The 19,837-nt window shown below is 34.6% G+C and overlaps 1 protein-coding gene across 7 annotated transcripts in view; it reads right to left on the minus strand.

Annotated features, from left to right (window-relative positions):
• The window catches only part of RPGRIP1L (RPGRIP1 like), a 97,007-nt gene that overhangs the window by 58,727 nt on the left and 18,443 nt on the right, over positions 1-19,837 (minus strand). For 6 of the 7 annotated variants that reach the window (XM_044931857.2, XM_044931855.2, XM_044931854.2 and 3 more), the window contains exons 7-11: positions 14,184-14,189; positions 13,790-13,895; positions 11,631-11,777; positions 10,233-10,306; positions 4,478-4,617 (exon numbers count right to left, since the gene is read on the minus strand). In XM_044931857.2, the coding sequence (XP_044787792.2) occupies positions 4,478-4,617; positions 10,233-10,306; positions 11,631-11,777; positions 13,790-13,895; positions 14,184-14,189 (473 nt within the window). The remainder of the gene's footprint in view (positions 1-4,477; positions 4,618-10,232; positions 10,307-11,630; positions 11,778-13,789; positions 13,896-14,183; positions 14,190-19,837) is intronic. The other variant, XM_006043051.4, reaches the window with a different exon arrangement.

A 19,837-nucleotide genomic window follows, 5' to 3' on the forward strand; every position in this document is an offset into this window, starting at 1 on the left:
GAGTTATCTTTTCCCCATTTAGCATAAGGTCTTTTTTAATTAAAACAAGTTAATTTCTCTGATAATAACTCTGGATCCATAATTATCATCAACCCCATTTTTTAATAACTCTGTTAAGGTGAGAGAAATGGATTCTCAACCAGTGCATGGTAGTATCAATAATAATTCATGGACATTCTTTATTCATTGAGTTCATGCTATTAATTAGGACATGGACTCAGAGCTATCATTATGGGATGGAGATAGGTTACCCTTGCCTATGTGCTTATTCACCAGGACCCACAAGCTGGGGTATAGGAAAGAGCTACAGAAGACAGCAAATCCATAGAGAGTCGAATTTTTTACCCTTTGCCTTAAATATGCTTAACTTAAAAAAAAGCATAATGGCTAGCTAACAAATCTATCCTTCAGGCCTATGTTCTTAAGTGTCTTCTCCACTAGAGATCGTTGTGGTGGTCAAGTATTCTCCTCTGCTGTCTCCCTGTGGACTGACTCTAAGCCATGTCATCCAAAGTGTCTCTACTAATTTCATCCTGCTCACAGAGATTTATGGTTATCATAAGTCCTCAACTCAAGTTGTACATTTTTGTTTCCTTTTCTTAAAAAAAAAAGGGAAATCAACATATTTGCCAAGAATTTCTTACATGAATACATTTGCACACTGACTGCACTTTATACAAAGATGTTTCTGACTTTCATAAAGCTTTGTGTTCCCAAGACATAAATGCTACATGTAAGCAAAAACTGTAAATCACACAGTTAAGAAGAAATGGATTAAATTAGAATACTTTTAATATGACATATTTCTGGCAAACTAAGAAGAAAAGTTACCCTAGGGTATGTGAAACCATTTAAATATCAAATATGTAAATATTTTTCTTATTGATGAAAGGTTCAAAGGTTATCCTAGAGTAGAAACTGCTACTATTCGGTGAACTAAATGAAAGAATTTTCCAATGTGAACAATACATTTATCTCTAAACTAAAAATTAGGATTAATAATAAATGTGAGTTATTATGAGATAAATTTGCTTTTTTGGTCAGAGAGTAAAACAATAATGTGAAACCCTTTATTTGATGTTGATTAGGTTAAAACAAAATCCAGACTAGGTAACAAAAAGAAGGTAAATGTAGTGAAAAAGATGTAAAACCAAGGTCCTAGGGATAATGTAATTTCCTTCTCTGGCCAGTGAAACTTTTAGGGGTTCTGAGGGGGACCTAGAGTGTAAGGACGTGACTGCTCCATCTGGACGGCTCCATCCAGATGCAGTGTATATTACTTCTGTGCTCTAGCTTTTCTGGTCTCTCAACTTTTCAGAGCAGGGTATACGCTACTGGTGTAAATAAACTTATTCAAATGTTCCTTCCTTTACTGACTTTTGTTTCAACAACCACGTCCCCACTTCACTGGTTATTTTTAAAACCAAGGCTTTCTTAGTGTGAAAACAATTTATTAATGGGAGAAGGTATTACTGAGTAACAACAACCTTTCTCTCTGTAGAATTTTATGTAGAATTATCTACTATATTTTTCCTTTCTTAAACTGTTTATTGGGGGATATAACTCCTGGAACTTTAAAAGTACAGAGACGTTATAGTTCAAAGAGGAAATAGACTTGCTGAATTATAATATGAAAAATCAAAGCACTCTGTACAAGATGAAAAATAACCTCACCTTATGATTTGACAAAAAGCAGGTTAAGCTAAACAGCATTTTATTCAAATGAGATAACATTTCACTCTTTTAAAATTATGTTCTTCAAGCACACCATTAATAAGCAGAGTGCAGAGAACAATTCAACTAAACAATTTTCAGAGCTCCTTTGTGCTAATATCTTCAGCTGTGATCAATATAACCACATGTATTATGCTGAATTATGCATTTCAGCTAAAGATAGAAAGGAACTTTCAAAAGCAGGCCCTTAAACACATGCAGTTAATTTAAGCATTAACCAAATGCAAACTGCATTTACATATCCTTCCCCCACATATTCACACAATCTGAAACTAATTTGTACCTTGAATAAAGAGGTGAGTATTCTCTAAAAATAATTTGCCAGTTAGATGAATGACTACAAGAAGCCAGGGAAACATCTTCTGGCAGAGAACACTTGATACACAAGAAAGTAAATGTGTGAAGAGACTTCAAAGTAAAATGAAACAATTTCAAAATCTGTAATACAAAAAGGAATTTTCTAAATATTAAAAGGTTTCCTTAAATAGATAAATTCAATTTTTGGTTTAATACTTCCTGGAAAAAATTGTTTAAAGGCTATATTATTTTTCTTATAATCTATCTGAACATTTTCACAAAGAAACAAAAACTTGAAACTAGTAGAACTGTAAATTTCAGGTATTCAAGCAAAAATAACTAAAATAACAGTTGCACTAAAAAAAAAAAACAGATTTGGTTCTAGCAATTTTTCTTAAGCAAATAATTGGATAAATGTGTAAAGATCTGTGCAGAAAGATGTTCATGATACTTAAAAATGCTGAAGCTATTTAAAAATTCATCAATAGACGGCTGTTAAACTGTCTATGGCAGATCCTCACACTGGAAAACTATGACAGCCATTATGAATGATGATGTGGATTTACACATACACTTTTTTAAAAAGCACATTAAATTACATGTATACATATAGAAACAACTCTGGAAAGACATATATAAATAATAGTGATTATTTTGTGGGTTGTGGGATTGAGTGACTTTTAGAAGAAATTTTTTTGTTTATTGGACTCTTTTTTAATAATGCACATGAGTTATTTTCATTATTTAAAAAATCTGAAAAGACTTAAGAACCAGTAAGAAAAAAAGATAAGGAATGCACTAGTTGCATTAAAATAACTTAGCAATTGCTGTTTTAAAAATTTATAAGAACCCCCAGAATTAATCTAACAGCAATAAATAGGTTTTCTTAACAACAACAACAAAAGACCACTAAGATTCTATCCTCTTAAGAGTTTCTTTCCAGAGAACAATGTAAATGTGAAAAGATGAGAGTTTGGAAATTTTGGTATCTAGGGAAGAACAGAAAGCAAAGGAGAAAGGTTTATTTCATTTCTTTTTCCTTTAGAACGAAAAGAGAGGAAATATAGAGAACTTCTACTTTGGTGGAAGACTTTATTGAGCAACTACTAAACAAAGCACTCTGTTAGGTATAAAATGCTACACATTACAATCAGGAATTATATATCTTTGACGCAGAAACTTTAAAATATCCACCCAGTCAGAAATCATGTCACCATTTTATTCTACTCACAATCTTCTAGGAAAAAATTCAGAAACCATCTGCTATCAAATTTAACCCCTTGGTAAATATAAATACTGCATATATATTTCATTGAGATTAACACCCCATTGATTACAAGATGTGCTCCAATTTCAGAGTTCTTAAAATGCTAAAAAAAAATCAGACCATAATTAAAAAAAATGTTATCACCTTTTTAATGATGCTAAAAAGATGCTTCCCAAATTCAGAGATATTAAAATGGGAAAAAAAACTTTCTTAGAGTTAACAAAATATGGCAGTGTGATCTAAATCAATATAGAGAATACTGCCTAGATATGTAATTGTTTTTTTTAACTGAGTCTGTATTAAACATTTAAATGTTCTCAAGCAACTGAATTGCAAATGTTCAAAAGGAGCAACCTTCATCAGTGGGTTTATCTAGCAGATGAGCAAACACGTACAACACTTGGAGCAAATAATTCACTTTCCTGGTTGTGCATTTGTGAGTATACGTGTGTATAAGATAGTAGAGCAGACATCTACTTTAGTATAAATTATTTTACTTCTATGAGACAAGAAGGGTGAGATCTGGGACTCATAAAGTGTAACTTATTAATGATTATTATTTTAGCAGGGACATCTTGACAAGGCTTCTGTACTTAAGTTCTCTGTCACAGAGTAGAATTCGACATTTCACTATTAGAGAGGTCTTCCTTGTCTGCCAGATCAAAAACAGCCAAGAGAGACTTCCGCCCTTCTCGGCTGTCTTCCACTGCCATTTTTTTCCCCCTTTGCACTTGCCACCACCTGATGTACTGCATATTTATTTAATTACTATCAGTTTCTCCCTCTCAAATTTATGCTGCATGAGGACTAGGTCTTTGTTTTATTCCTTGCTGGATCCCTGGAACTTAGAATAGTGCCTAGCACATACTGGTGCTCAATCAGCACTTGTTGAGTTGAATAAATTTAGGAAAATTAAACAAACTAAAGACAACCTGAACAAGAGTAACTCTGAGGAAAACTAATTTGTTTGGCATGTATGCTAAGCTGAGTAAAGGGAAATTTGCAGCAAGCACTAAACTCATAAAAGCGAATGACTCTTCATACCGGCTGTGTCCTCAGTACGCAGCAAGGTGCCTGGCAAAGCAACAGGCACCACAACGAGTACTTATCAAGTCAGTGAATAACGATGAATAACATGCATGTCCGAAATGAGTAAGTCAGTAGTCATTTCATATGTACCTCTTTCAGTTTTTAATCTGTCAAGGATTTCAGTTTTGTCTGTTAAATCGGATTTTAAGGCTGTCTCGAGTTGAGCAATCTGTATTTTCAGCTGCTGTTCCTTTAACTTCCATTGCTCTTCATGGGCGGCACTGAAGGCACTGCAAGACACACGTGACAGGCAGGGAAAGCTTGGAAATCAGCGTCAACCGAAAATAATAAAGAGAAAAGCTTTTAGTGGCACAGAGACCACTGTCATCATGTCTTAGGAATTAAGTAAACATATGCTGGTCTGCTGCTGTTGAAACCAAGGCGCCTTTCTCAGGCTGCGGTTAGGGAACATGAAAGAGTTTGTGGGATGAGCAAAGGAACTGGCCTTAATTTAGAGCTCTAAAGTCAGAAAAGTTGGCAGTGTGCAGCTTTTGTGGGACTACTAAAGGAATTCAGATACTGTACATAGTCCAGAGGAATCCACAATTCCAAACCTCAGCAGTAGACCTCAGACAAAACCATCCTCTCCCACGAATGCACCCTCTTAATACAGAGAAATGGGACTCTCCACCTGATCGTTAATTCTAGAGCTTGAACTTTTAAAGAGTCTGTGATAAAAACATATCCACAAGATGATGGCAATTCTGATATTAAACAGCAGTGATCATATAGTTTTTTTCCTAAAAAGCAAACAGCAGCAGGCTAAGAACAACCAGTTTTACATTGTTACACATGATTGGGGTGAGAACCCAATGAAAGGACCTTGATAATAATGTTACAGATAGAATTATTATTCATTAATAAAAGTAGCAGTTTAAACTATCATGAAAATCTGCTAATGATCAGACACAGGACACTGGAAGAATCAGCTGCAAAATAACCAAGCAGTATACAGAAGGTATACAGTAAACATTTGTTTAGGTCCCTGGTTTCCAAACACTGGCCTAAAACACTGGTGCTAGGTTAAAAATGCAGATCCTGGGGCCCAGGAATTCATAGTTTTATAAAGTTCCCCAGGTGATAACCAGGTTTTGGAAAAACTGATCTTGATTTGTATTTCAGCAGAAAACTATTATCTGTGAGGCTTGATATGACTGAATAATTATCAGCAGCTTTGACCCTTCTACTTATTTTTAAACCCAGTAAAGGAAGCAGAAATTTACTAAATCTGGTTTTGAACTGATGATGAAACAAATGGAAAAGAAACTTGTTACTGAAAATTGCCGAAACTTGTTACTGAAAATTGCCGTAAATGTTGCTCCCCCTCAGCTAGTCTGAGGTTTTTTCCAAAAGAGATACTTTTATGGGAGGCATATCTTTCAAAAGAACAAAAAACTGTGTATTTATTTTACAGTTTGAATGTTTTTATTGCATTTAAAATAACATGACCTTAAAAATAAATAGAATTCTAGAAGTTTCTCTAAATATGACATCTGTTTTTTCTGTCAGTATTCTCATTTCACATATGGAATCTTAAAAAAATACATGGATTTGATATATCAATGTTTCATGTTAATTTTATCAAAGGTAGAGTTACCTAGGTTTAAATGAAATCCAAATATGTACTTTAAATACTGAAGTAAAGAATATCCCCTTACATTTTCATTTTTTTACACAAATATATTTCCATGTCTGGTCAAATTATGTATACCAAATACATACAAAAATATGCATATACGTGAGTGTATATGTGTGTATGCATGTGTGTGTGTGTTTTATATTATTAAAAACATATACTACCCGGAAAAAAAAATTAGCATGATGAAATAGGCACAACCATACATTATATCAGCTGCTAAAAATTAGAAACAGTAGTATTCCAATAGCATTAGTACCAGCAAAAAGATCACCAACAGTTAATCTGGCAGAAACATCAGAAGCTGTATGTGTTTAAATTAAGAACAATTTAGCAGCCTGGTTTTTCCAAACCCACAAAATACTAGTGTAAATCAGCATAAGTCACTCTGAATTTAGTCCACTGCTATCTTCCCTCTAAATTTAGGATTACATTCCACTGGAGTTTCATGAGGAATTCCTTTTGAATTCACTGTATTCCTCTATGCCTGGAGCCATCTGTGTAACTATAAATGGTAAACCACATCTGGCTCCATTTTCTTTGTAGAGGCTGTGTACATGATTAAATCTGCATATGTGAACAGTCTTTGAGAACCCTTTATTCATGAAAATGTTTTTGTACATTGCCTACAGTGACAACTGAGGAAGCGATCATAGTTGGTCTTTGTGCACATTTCATTGTTACATTATGTTGCTGGAGTGATAAAGAATCCATCTGCAATGGAATGCCCATTGGTTCCTGTGGTCACTGGCATGTCCACTGGCAGTCATGGGTCAGCATACTGTAAGTACACACCCTTGATCAACAACATGGTAAGATTAAAAAAAAAAGAGCTGAAGAATTCACCTCTACCCTAAAGTCTTTTTTCTTACAGAAGGAATTCCTTTTATTCCAATGTTCAAGGGTATCCTAATGTGAGAGATAGGGAAGAATAAGCTCTAATCCTCCATAAGGAAATCCATAGGTACCTTAGTTAGGCCTAATGGAAATTAAATGCATATTAACATGGGGATATTTCACTTACTAAAGGAAAAATGATTGCCCCAATGTACCCAGTTTGATTTCTGAGAAGCACAAAGGGCTCATTTAGGATCATTTGAGCTTCCATGTTTCTTAGAAGATTATAGGGGGTCAGGTGTTTGATTTACAGAAATAGAACACAGAGACTCTATGGATGGTCAGCGGCATGCCCTTAAATTTTGGATATTAGATGACTATCACGTTGTAAAAACTTGAATCATTCAATTCTTAAAATGGTTACTATCATCTTCAGAAACTGGACCAACTCTTCTTTTAAATATGCATTGGATGAGTGTCTCTCAGGAGTTAATACCTTAGAATCACCTTTAAGAGAGTCTCTGGATTCAAAACTCAAATTGGCTGAATCTGAATTGAATGGTGTTGGGGGCGAGGGACAAGGGCAGGTGGGGAGGTTTCACGGGGGGGGTGAAACCTCCATTTCACTGTTTTCAGGTTACTGATATACATTATAGTTGAGGGACTATTGCATTCATCAGCTGCATTACCCTAAAACTATATACTAACTTCAAAAATGGGACACAGCTTTACTATATTATAGTATAGCTTTTCTCTCTGACCAAATAAAAAGATTTAATTGCAAAAAATTTTAATGAACATTTCTTAAAGTTATACTCATTGCTTGGCAAAGTATCAAAAATATTATAACATATTAAAAATGGCTCATACCAAATACTAGCATGAAGATTTTATCTTACCAGATGATTCTCTAATATGTCATATGTCAAGTAATAAACACATTCAAAATACCATTTGAAAAGGAAGATGAGAATGCAATCTGCACATCACATTTTTCTACTGAAAACCAGCCAATTCTGAATAACAAACAAATGCTCCCCTCTTAAAAACATGCTATCACTATGACTAACCAAACAGGGAATATATGTAGTTTGTGATGAGCCTTACTTTTTGGCAATGATGAATAACACTGCCATGAAATCCAAGAGCTGTAAAGAATCCTGGCGAGGATGTTTTTTCAACTATGCTTCTGAAAACACATTATATATTTAAAAAACTGTATTAGAGAATTTTATAGTCCTATTTACTATCATGTGTGCTTGCTGGATTTTGTCCCTAAGTGACATTTTTTTTTGACGCAAATGTTTTGACACTCATTATACCCATTTACTTCTACACACTTCACACAAAATTCAAGTGTAAGCAGCATAATGAAGTCTATTTTTAATGTGGCAGGGAAAAAAAGGTTGCTCAAGCACAAAACACTAAAATAAACCCTCCAAAGTCAGATTTACACTCTTAGATCACCTTCTAATATGGAAAGATAAATTTCATGATGATAAACTCTGAGAAAAACATGCCTTTCTTAAAATGTCATTTATGCATTATTCCCAACAAAGTTTAATGTTTTTTATTACAAGAAAGTATATTCAGTAAATTCTCACACTGAAGGGGAGTAGAAAATGTAAAAGTAATGACCAAATGGCACTTATACACATGTATTAAGTTGATGTTAAATTACTTGAAATTATAAGAAGTTAAGATAAATATTTATAAATTAATAAAAATTTCAAAATCTATGAGAGTTCTATTATTCCATGAATGTTTCCCTCTTGCACATATAATTTTCCATTGCAATTAAAATCAGAGAGATAGACATAGGGAAAAAAAAGTCAAGTTTCAGATTCAGAAGAAATGGATTCTAGTCTTATACTGGGGTTTCAGCAATGCTGAAACTGACTCTACAGGTTTCTTAATTTTTCTTGAGTCTTAATTCCCTCATTTATAAGATATGGGGATAACATTTTCTCTGCCATATTATATGGTGATTGTGTGATCTATACAATGAAATTTTAAGATTTCAAACATACAACTACCAAACAGGCATATATCAATATAAACCTATGCATTATTCTGTAGAGACAGATAAAATAGGATAATAAATGCTTTACATAAAATTAATCAGGGCTGATGAGAGTGGGACCAGAACAAAGCACTAGGGCCACATGATCTGGAAGGGGGTCCAAGGGAAATTTCACATAAAGAGTTTTAGCCAGTCTGTCCTTGCTGGAGAGCCCAGGATGTTACTTTGATGTTTGAACCTGCTACTGGTAACCTTTAATATAATAAGCCACTGTGCAAAGATAATTAACACTAGGATAAGCAACGCAGGTGATACTACACAATGACATGTCACATTAATTTAGGTATCTTCTCAAAGTAAACCAAAATAAAAGCCTCTCCTTGCTACTTGTTTAATTTGTAAGATGTAAATTTAGCTTACAAAACATATCAAACAAAACCCAGTTAAAAAGTTAAAGCTATATCTGTAGATCAGATAGCTATTTTCTGATGTTTCAGAATGTGACCAATTAGAAGCAACTGTTGAGTATCAGCTCTAACATAAATATATATGTCAATATATACAAAATTTACTTACATGTAAATCTGTATTTATCACTTATCGGTATCATACATTGAACAGACTTATAAGTACACACACGTGTGTATCACTTAATTAAACAGAGTTGTGGAGCAGAATTTTGTTTCTAACATTACTAGAAAGGATTAGTTTTTAAAATACCATAATTATGAAGCAGATTTAAAAAAAAAAAAGGAAAGCAGCTCTCTAAAATACATCTTAGGATAAAGATGCGGTGTTTCTCTTTTTAAGAACCAGAAAAAACTAACACATTTACTTCTCATCAATGGAATTAGGCTCAGCTAACAGGCTGGGCAGCCCAGCAGAACAAACAAGGGCTTGAAGAGACCAAGAGAGGTTCAAATATGATCTCTATTACTTCATAGCTTTAAGAACTCAGGTAAATTTACCTAATTCTATTTTATTTTCAATTTCTCCAAAGTGGGCATGAACAATACCTGCATTTCCAAGTTGTTGTAAGGAATTTATAACAATGCATAAGCAGAGTACTTATCACAGTGCCTGCAAACTTGCAGTCTGTGTTCAAGAAATGAGAGCAGTTATTACTGACAACAAAGTGATGGTTTTCTTAGTAACAGACTGCTGTTCAGGTTCAAGAACTTATTACCAATCCCTTAAAAAAAGCTTATTTTTCTTTTGTCACATGTATAGATTTCTTGCAATCAGCTGTGGCTAATTCTTTCATCAATATTAGGTTTTCTGACATTCAGTGTTTTGATAGAAAAGATCTCAAACAAGAGAAGGAGAGAACACATGGAATCATGATTTACCTGTTATAAAGTTTATCATAGTTTTCCTTTAAAAGTTCCCGCTCCTTTTCTAAATCACTAATTCTATCCTGCAGCTGAAATGAAAAGAAAATTACACACTAAGTATATAAAACCACCTAGGGATATAAAACAAAAACATACGAGGAGACAAACATGTTTCAGTCTTGATTTCTACATTGCAGCCGTGAGCTAGACCACGTATATTGTCTGTATCTAATTTAGCATCAGTTTTCTCCAAGTTGTTAAGTAAACATGAAATTAATATTTCTGTTTTAATTTACTAAGAACGTAAGCACTGCTTTATGGCAACATGTGCCAAAACTCAATAAAGGATGTGTTAAAAGCTTGCTATTAGGTTTGGGGAAACATAATATTTTTTTACTCTCCTCCCTGATGGATTCCATCATTATATTCATTTTGTATAAATTTCCAATTCCTCCCCTCCCAAAATTAAAGGATTAAGCTTTCTTTTGGTTTGTGGTTCAAACAAACTGTGTCAGTCACTACTTACTCTGAACACACAATTTCTCATGTTACCTGGAATTTACAAAGAAACAGTAGTACATCTTTCAAATGACTGAACAAATTAAACTATATACCTTGCTTTATCCCAATGTATAAATGAATAATATTTTTAGAAATAAATGTAGGCCAACAATTATATATTGATGACTAAAACGTAGCTTTCTGAATTTATTTCTAGTATTTCAGTTTAATTCACCAGTATATTTTGTTGTTACAACCTTTTCCCATGGATCAGAGTACTCTTAAAATTCATTCCCTTCTCAAAATTCTCTTTTGATGCCAGTATGAGACACTGTAAAAGATTCTTCCAAGATGACAAGAGAAAGTAGGCATCTTATTTCATTTCCATTCTCTTTAAGGACAAGGTTATCAGACTACAGAAAGATTGTGCTAGCTGGGGAACATGAGAAGCAACATGAGTAGGAAGATGAGTTTTTAAACAACTTAGAAAAAAAATAATTTCTCAAAATTGCTGACACTGTACGGCAGAACATTCTCCTCCTTAGAGACAGATATATTCCTATAATTGTTCTGACATCTCAAATGACTAATAAGCTGTTAAGATTGATTGTTAAGTTATATTCCTCAGGTAATCTGGTATCCGTTTAAAAATGTCATGGTTAAAAAAAGCCATGGTTTTTCTTTCCTCAAGGATCCTTAACCCTTTAGATACACAGTGGATCTCAGCACATTTGTAACTATTGTTAAGTACCGATTTGCCATGCACATATTACTGGGTGTGCTCAAAGTGCCATGGATGTAGTTTAGGATTCTGAAGTCAATATAATATTTAAAATGTCTCTATTTGACTTTTTCAAAACAGTTACAGACAAGTTTTAATGCAACGAATGGCTAAACATTTTAGGAGCTTACCTCTTCTATTCTTCTTTCAGAAAATGTCATGGAACGTAACTGTTTCTCAAGACTGCAGCATTTTAAACGTTGTTCTTTAAGTTGCAGATTTAGCTCATCTCCATTTGCCATTAAGGCATCATGGCTGATCCGGAGAGTTTTTTGCTTCTAAAAAACAAAAAGAAAATCCTTTCAAAACTATTTTTGGATTCTGCTTTGAATGAATGATTACCACTCCAAAAAATGAATTTACTCCAGAAGCTCATGTTACACAGTTTATTCTTTATCTTACCAACACTGTATATGTGCTATTGTATTAATGTGCTACTATACAATGTATAATGTCTCCATACAAGGTAGTCTTGGCCAAAGGGTTTCATGAGGAAGAAAATATTTTAGCACAGAGTCACACGATGCAGTCTGGTTTTGTCCTTTATTTTATTTTTTCCTAGTTTTTTGACTTGTTGATAGTGGCCAGTGAGTAACTTAGTTTTAACAGATAATTTTTTTTTCTTTCATTTCACTGTGGATGCAGTGGTTGGAAATGCTGTCTTAAAAATGCTGCTGCATGGGTTAAAAATAAATTCTGATCACAAATACTCAAACTGAAAAGATTTGTTACCACACCAGATAAACAGCTTTGGAAGGTTAGCTTCTAATTTTAATACAATTATGAATTTCAATTTCGTAAAATAGATACTGAAGTCTTCATTTCAAAAATTGATCTACTTATGAATGTTTTAAATTCAGTTTTATATACTTAAATGCCACATACTTCTTTTAGAAATAAAAAAGGTGATTACACTAAAGTCTTTTCATAGAGTCTATATGACCATAACACGTAATGCCTCCTCTGCTAATTTAAATCATTAAAGTTCTACTGAAGTTCTTCAAATTTTTAAAAGAAACATGGATATTGAGACCTTTGAGTTTAATTTTTGTTAATCTTGGTATTATTATAGAATACTATCTTTAACTAGCTTTCTTTGGGCTACCTCAGTGAAGCTGTTGGTCTGAACCTCTCAAATCTCTACCCAACGTCCATCCCAAAAGATGTATCTGTGTTATCAAAGACACTGGTTACTCATGGTATTAAACAAATACCTACAAATACCTGGAGTCACTGTAAAATGGAAATCAAAATAGTCAAAGGGATAAATGAATGCAGAATCACTCTTTAATTCCTCCTTTAGAGATGGCTTTCAACTACATATATTTTAAACCTCCTTCTTCTAACTATCTACTGATAGCACTATCAATCCCACTATCTAATTAATTTCTCTTTCGTACACGCTCATATTTATATAGAAGGCAATGTATTACTTGACATTTAAAGAGGTTACTGCAGGATGGAAAACACTATCCAGAGTATGGTTGAAAATATTTATCTAATTCAACAGTGAATTTAGGCTTCAGATGACCCTATGCTTTGCATCAATTTACTGCTTTCCTTGTTTCAGTACTTCAAAGAAAGCATTGCTTAATATGAATTCTGCTCATCTGGAATGCTTTGGAGTTCATTAATTCCAGAAACTATATTAATTATACAGTGCCAATAAACAGGAATGCTCTGATGGCACATTCCTGTCGGGCCACAGTCCTTGTGAAAACAACCATGGGGACAAGAGTACCACATACTGTCAACCTGAACGGTGAGGATTTAAAACAAATACACTGACAGGAGACGTGATGGGTATTCAAATATTTTCTGAAACTAGTAGTGAAAAAAAAACAAAATGCCACATATCAAAATAGATTTAACAAAACTTGGTTATTAACCTATTCTAAGCACTGATCTATCTTAGATACTTCATAAATGCGTGGAACTGAAGATACATACAAATACATCTAAACCTTCATTGCTATATGCTCATATGATTTCAGATAAAAGGAGTGAAGAATAAATTTTCTCAACATGAGATGATTTATGGTAAATGTGTTTATTATTTTAAGATGACACAGGTATTCATAAAAAGTCCAAGCAGTTATTTCTTTAGTTAATTAAGTTATAAATAACTAACCATATCAGAAGGGAAATAATACACACTTGAGAATAAAAAGAGCAATCTTTAAAAATTACTTTTTAGTGTTATGACCATTCTACTTTAAAAAAAGTTTGAACAATATTTTTGAATCTCTGTATCTATATATCACCCTAATAAAATAATTTATCACAGTACCTCTTGAAGTTGAATAAATTTTCCTTCCATTACTGAAAGGGCATTGCTTTTTTCCACTAGTTGCTTATGAAGCTTAATCATTTCTACGTTGTCCCGAATGTTTGACCTTCAATGATGTATTTAAGAAAACGACAGAGACAGAATTAAAAATGCAAGACAAAAGGAAAAAAAAAATCTGTGGTGAGACTATAATTTTTCATTGACTGTTACATAAAAAAAATTTACACACATGCTTATCAGTCATTGAGGTTTCTAGTTTATTATCCACTCAGGATAGACTTACTGTTTAAGACCAACCAATAAGCATTCTTGAACGTTCATAAATACATAGACTCTCCGAGTCTGAAGGGAGCCCCATATTGGATTTTGTCACTTGTACATCGTATCATCTTACCGTGCCCTGAAAGACGCGCAAAAGGACGTCGTCCTTAGCACAGCCATCATCCCACCACCAAACCTGAGGCTTGTTCTAGGGAGGACGATCACAAAATATGCCCTACAGCTACTCATCTTTCCACAACTCCCTCAACAAATGGTATCATAAGATTATCATTTATTGGAGTTTCCTCCTGGAGTTCAGACTTTTCAAAATATTTCAAAAAAAAAGTGACTTAGCATTTTATACTAATAATGCCCAAAGCTGGCATTTAAATACGTTGCAGATGTGCCTGTAGCTGTAAGAGATCATTTAACGTCCACAGGGTCTATAGAAACTCTATATGCTGCAATACTAGTTTGTATTTTTCCTACTGAGATTAAAGCAGACGCAGAATTTAACAGGAAGATCTTGTTAAAGGTTAATCATAGATCTAAATGAATACCTGTTTTCAAAAGGCATTTATTTTCCTGAGAGAGAAAGAAGGTTCCTTAATTTAATATGTTTTACATTCAAAAGTATTTTAAAAATTGTGAGGCTTGGTTTTAGACTTCATTTTCTAAGAAAAATAAACACAAAAATCTTAAGTTCAGAAAATATTTCAGTATTTAAAGTAAGTAATTTTACTTCCAAAACTTATCTAGTGTACACATATTGGAAAAATTGTCACAACGCCCTACTGGAACCAGAAAATGGACTACAAAGCTCACACATCTGTAAACCAGCTGAGGACTTGAAATACTTAATTTTCCTCTTTGATATTTGAAAGTTCATTGTATTTTGGCATCAGACAGTTAGTTGTCCTCGCACAGAAGATAAACAAGTCCAAGAACCTGGATCTTGCCCAGGGTACAGTCTTAACACAATGTTAAAATAATTATGTGTCTAAAACATGTTATCTAGTAGTTCCGAGCACACATTCAACAGTGCACTCACCAATATTCCCCTCAGTATTATTTTTACTTACTAAAAAAATAATAATAATATGAAGGGAAAATATTTTTTGAATAGGTCGATAGAAAATATGCCTATTTTTTCATATTTAAAAGTCAAAATTAACTTATCTGTTTTCTCCAGAATTACTTGCTTTGACTGCTCAACAGTAAGTGACATTTACTCTTACAGGAGAGAACATTGTTCAAATAATTTCAATCTCTACTTATATTTTCAGCTGTAATTCATCTTTCATTTTCCTTGTTTTTAAGCATGTTAATATTTTCAAGATTGAACATATATGACATATGTATGAGTAACAACTAGTATGTGATGACATTAACAAAAAATTAAGTCCCAACAACCCATTCAGCCTCATAGGGTCCTATAAACAGCAGGTTTTAATTTTGAATTTTCTTTGTAAGACAAAGGCCAGTAAGTATCTTGGAAAAACTTTCAGTGGTCTAATTGGTAGATGCTTTCTTGAATATTTCCTAAAGTCCTTGGAGTTTAAACTTTTCATAGTATTGCCAAGAAAGGTGACTTGGTGTTTTATACTAATGATGCCCAATGAGTAGGCACAAATACAACAGAAGTACTATTTAGAAAACAATGATAATAATGTGGTAGTTTAAATAAAAAATCAGTTCATTACAGAGTACACCTATTCTGAAACAACATAGCACCTGGAAGTCTTTAATAATTATTCTCAAGTTTTAGGGGCTCTATACATAATGGCTGGGGCTTCCCAGGTGAAAAAATCCACCTCCCAAAGCAGGAGGCTCAAGAGATGCAGGTTTGATCCCTGGGTCTGGACGATCCCCTGGAATAGGAAATGGTAACCCACTTTAGTATTTAGTATTCTTGCCTGCAAAATTCCACGGACAGAGGAGCCTGGCGGGCTACAGTCGACGGAGTCGCAGAGAGTTGGACACAACTGAGTGACTAAGCATGACAGATAATGGTTATCATTATGATGAGGTATTTCTGATGGTGACAGTGAAAAGGAAAGATCACTTGCTGTTAAGCTGAGAGTGAAGAGTCGATGATATAAAGTGCATGAAAGTTAAAAGCAACACTGTGATGAATGTGGCCTGGTCTTCAGAAAGGTGTACAATGAAAAATCATCTCAGATCTGCCAATCAACATTTTTACACAGATGAAATACAGTAAAAGGATGCGAGTGTATGTGAGAGAGGAAAGAGGTCATGGAAAGGTGACAAGGAACATGAGAAGGCTACTCGAAGGCAAGAGGGAGCTAGAGCCCTTGCTAAGTGGCTGGTCCTAGACCTCTGCCTGCAGAGGAAGGCCTCAGGTTGGTTTCCTCTGAAGAGCAGAGACAGACAGGGCTAATTTTATGAACAATATTTTAAGTGACCACCACATAATATGTTCCTGTCCTGTTCTATGCCCTATGAAGGGAACATGAAGTCTTCAGGATGATGACATTTGAACAGAAAGAACAATGCATAGCAAACACATTCAGATGAACTCAGACGGTCATGCACCAATTCATACATGCTGCATTATACATGGTGAAACGATCGGCAAATGGATATCAAGCACACTAATTATGTGCTTTGTAAAAATAAATTTCTCATATTTTTCAACAGGGATTTTGAAAAAAAAAAAAAAAAAAAAAAAAAACCTATACAAAATTAAGTTGGAAAATGTGGTTTCTTTTCTTTTTTTGCAGACATATTATTTAGAATTATGATCAAATCTTTTAAAACTATGAGAAGAGCTGTTGGCCCATCTCTAAGATTAAAAACAAACTAAAATAAATTAGATTTTATGTTGAAAAAAGTAATCCAGCTCTCAAACCTATGTGCCAAGTTTCTCTCATATAATTTGAAACAGTCAAGCAATAAACTCTGGAAGAGGAATTTCTAATGGAAGCCTTGAAAACACTTGACTCCAGCTCTGCTACTGGGTGCCATAATAAATCCAGAAACTTAAAACCTCAAATATACTGGAGAAGGAAAAACTTTCAGTGGTGCTATGTAATGTATAGTCTAATATGAAAGCTTAAGAAGCCAAAACTTTGCTCCAGTGAAAGTTTCTAATACTTCACTTCCTAGGCACACAGTTCCTCCCCGCCTTCACACACGTTAACATTTCTTTCTTGGCTACAGTACGGATTATGAATGCTAAAAAAAAAGCTTCTTGATTATTTGACGCAAAGATGTTATAATACCATTTTTAGCACCATTTAGAAGGGAAGGTTTTAGAATACAAAAGGTAGGCTATGAAATTCTGGAAAGTTATTAGGTAAGATATTTATGAGATAGAATGAAGAGGTTCTTTTTGAGTAATAGTGTTAGGCTGACTTAATTTGGAGGATAAGCTTGAAAACAATCTTAGAATTCAAAAAAAAACTCCACAGGTTTTTTTTTTTAATAGTGGCAGACAGTCTAAGCATACAGGTCATTCCTAGCTCTTTTTAGGGAAACACATGTGTGCTAAGTCACTTCAGTTGTATTGAACTCTGTGTGATCCATTGATTGTAGTCCACCAGGCTTCTCTGTCCATGGGATTCTCCAGGAAAGAATACTGGAGTGGGTTGCCATGCCTTTCTCCAGGGGATCTTCCTGACCCAGGGACTGAACTCGTGTCTGTCTCCTGTCAGTAGAGGACAGAAATGGTATGCACTTAACAGAAGCAGAAGATATTAAGAAGAGGTGTAAGAATACACAGAAGAACTATACTAACAAGGTCTTCATGACCCAGATAACAACAATGGTGTGATCACTAACCTAGAGCCAGACATCCTGGAGACCAAAGTTAAGGATGCATCATTATGAACAAAGACAGTGGAGGTGATGGAATTCTAGCTAAGCTATTTCAAATTCTAAAAGATCATGCTGTGAAAGTGCTGCACTCAATATGCCAGCAGATTTGGAAAACTCAGCAGTGGCTACAGGACTGGAAAAGGTCAGTTTTCATTCCAATCCCAAAGAATAGTAATGCCAAAGAATGTTTAAACTACTGTACAATTGTACTCATCTCACACGCTAGCAAAGTAATGCTCAAAATTCTCCAAGCTAGGCTTCAACAGTACATGAACTGAGAATTGCCAGATCTTCAAACTGGATTTAGAAAAGGCAGAGGAACCAGAGACCAAATTGCCAACATCCTCTGAAAAAGCAAGGGAATTAAAAAACAAAAATCTACTTCTGCTTCATTGACTATGCTAAAGCCTTTGACTGTGTAGATCAAAACAAACTATGGAAAGTTCTTCAAGAGATGGGAATACTAGACCATCTAACCTGCCTCCTGAGAAATCTGTATGAAGGTTAACAAGCAACAATTAATACCAGTCATGGAACAACGGACTGGTTTCAAATTGGGAAAGGAGTACATCAAGGCTGTATACTGTCACCCTGCTTATTTAACTTATATGCAGAGTACATCATGAGAAACACTGGGCTGGATGAAGCACAAGCTGGAATCAAGATTGCCGGGAGAAACATCAATAACCTCAGATATGCAGATGACACCACCCTTATGGCAGAAAGCGAAGAGGAACTGAAAAGCCTCTTGATGAACGTGAAAGAAGAGAGCTAAAAGGCTGGCTTAAAGCTCAACATTCAAAAAACTAAGATCATGGCATCTGATCCCATCACTTCATGGCAAATAGAAGGGGAAACAATGGAAACAGTGACAGACTTTATTTTCTTGGGCTCCAAAATCACAGCCAAGAAATTCAAAAATGTTTACTCCTTGGAAGAAAAGCTATGACAAACCTAGACAGCATATTAAAAAACAGAGACAGTACTTCTCTGGCAAAGGTCCATCTAGTCAAAGCTATGGTTTTTCCAGTAGTCAGGCATGGATGTGAGAGTTGGACCATAATGAAAGCTGAGCGCCGAAGAACTGATACTTTGAAACTGTGGTGCTGGAGAAGACTCTTGAGAGTCCCTTGGACTGCAAGGACATCAACCCAGTCAATCCTAAAAGAAATCAGTCCTGAATATTCATTAGAAGGACTGGTGCTGAAGCTGAAGCTCCAATACTTTGGCCACCTGATGCGAAGAACTGACTCACTGGAAAAGACCCTGCTGGGAAAGACTGAAGGCAGGAGAAGGGGACGACAGAGGATGAGATGGTTGGATGGCATCACCGACTCGATGGACGTGAGTTTGAGTAAGCTCTGGCAGTTGGTGATGGACAGGAACACCTGGTGTGCTGTAGTCTTACGGGGTTGCAAAGAGTTGGACATGACTGAGCGACTGAACTGAACTGTCTCCTGTATTGGCAGGAGACAAAGGTAACAATAAAGTATCACTCCTGAGTAGAATTACAGGAGGTTACTAGAAAATTAAATGGAATAAGCTTCACTAAAATAGGAGCAAAGTCTATTTGAAAGGTCATGACTTTGTTCAAAACTGCAACTTTAGTTCATAGATGAAAATAATGCTCCCTCATTTTAGATGCATAAAGGAAAAAGTTTGTATGTACATGCTTATTTGCCTGTGGATTGCATCTTTCTTGTGGTATTGGGTCAAAACATAAATAAGAACTCAATATTTTCTTATTCTCAAACACCTACAGGGAATGGAAGGGGACAGTTATATAGGCCTTTCTACATGGACATAATCATACGCATCTGAAAATAGAGGGAGCACTTCCAAAGATTGGTTGGAGACAAGAAGGACCCAAATCCTGGCTCATCTTCTTAAGGGGCCATTTTGAAGTTCAAGTTTGTGGATTCTGACCAGTAATGAGAATTTGAGAAT

The sequence above is a fragment of the Bubalus bubalis genome, chromosome 18 (assembly GCF_019923935.1).
Source record: "Bubalus bubalis isolate 160015118507 breed Murrah chromosome 18, NDDB_SH_1, whole genome shotgun sequence".
NCBI lineage: Eukaryota > Metazoa > Chordata > Mammalia > Artiodactyla > Bovidae > Bubalus > Bubalus bubalis.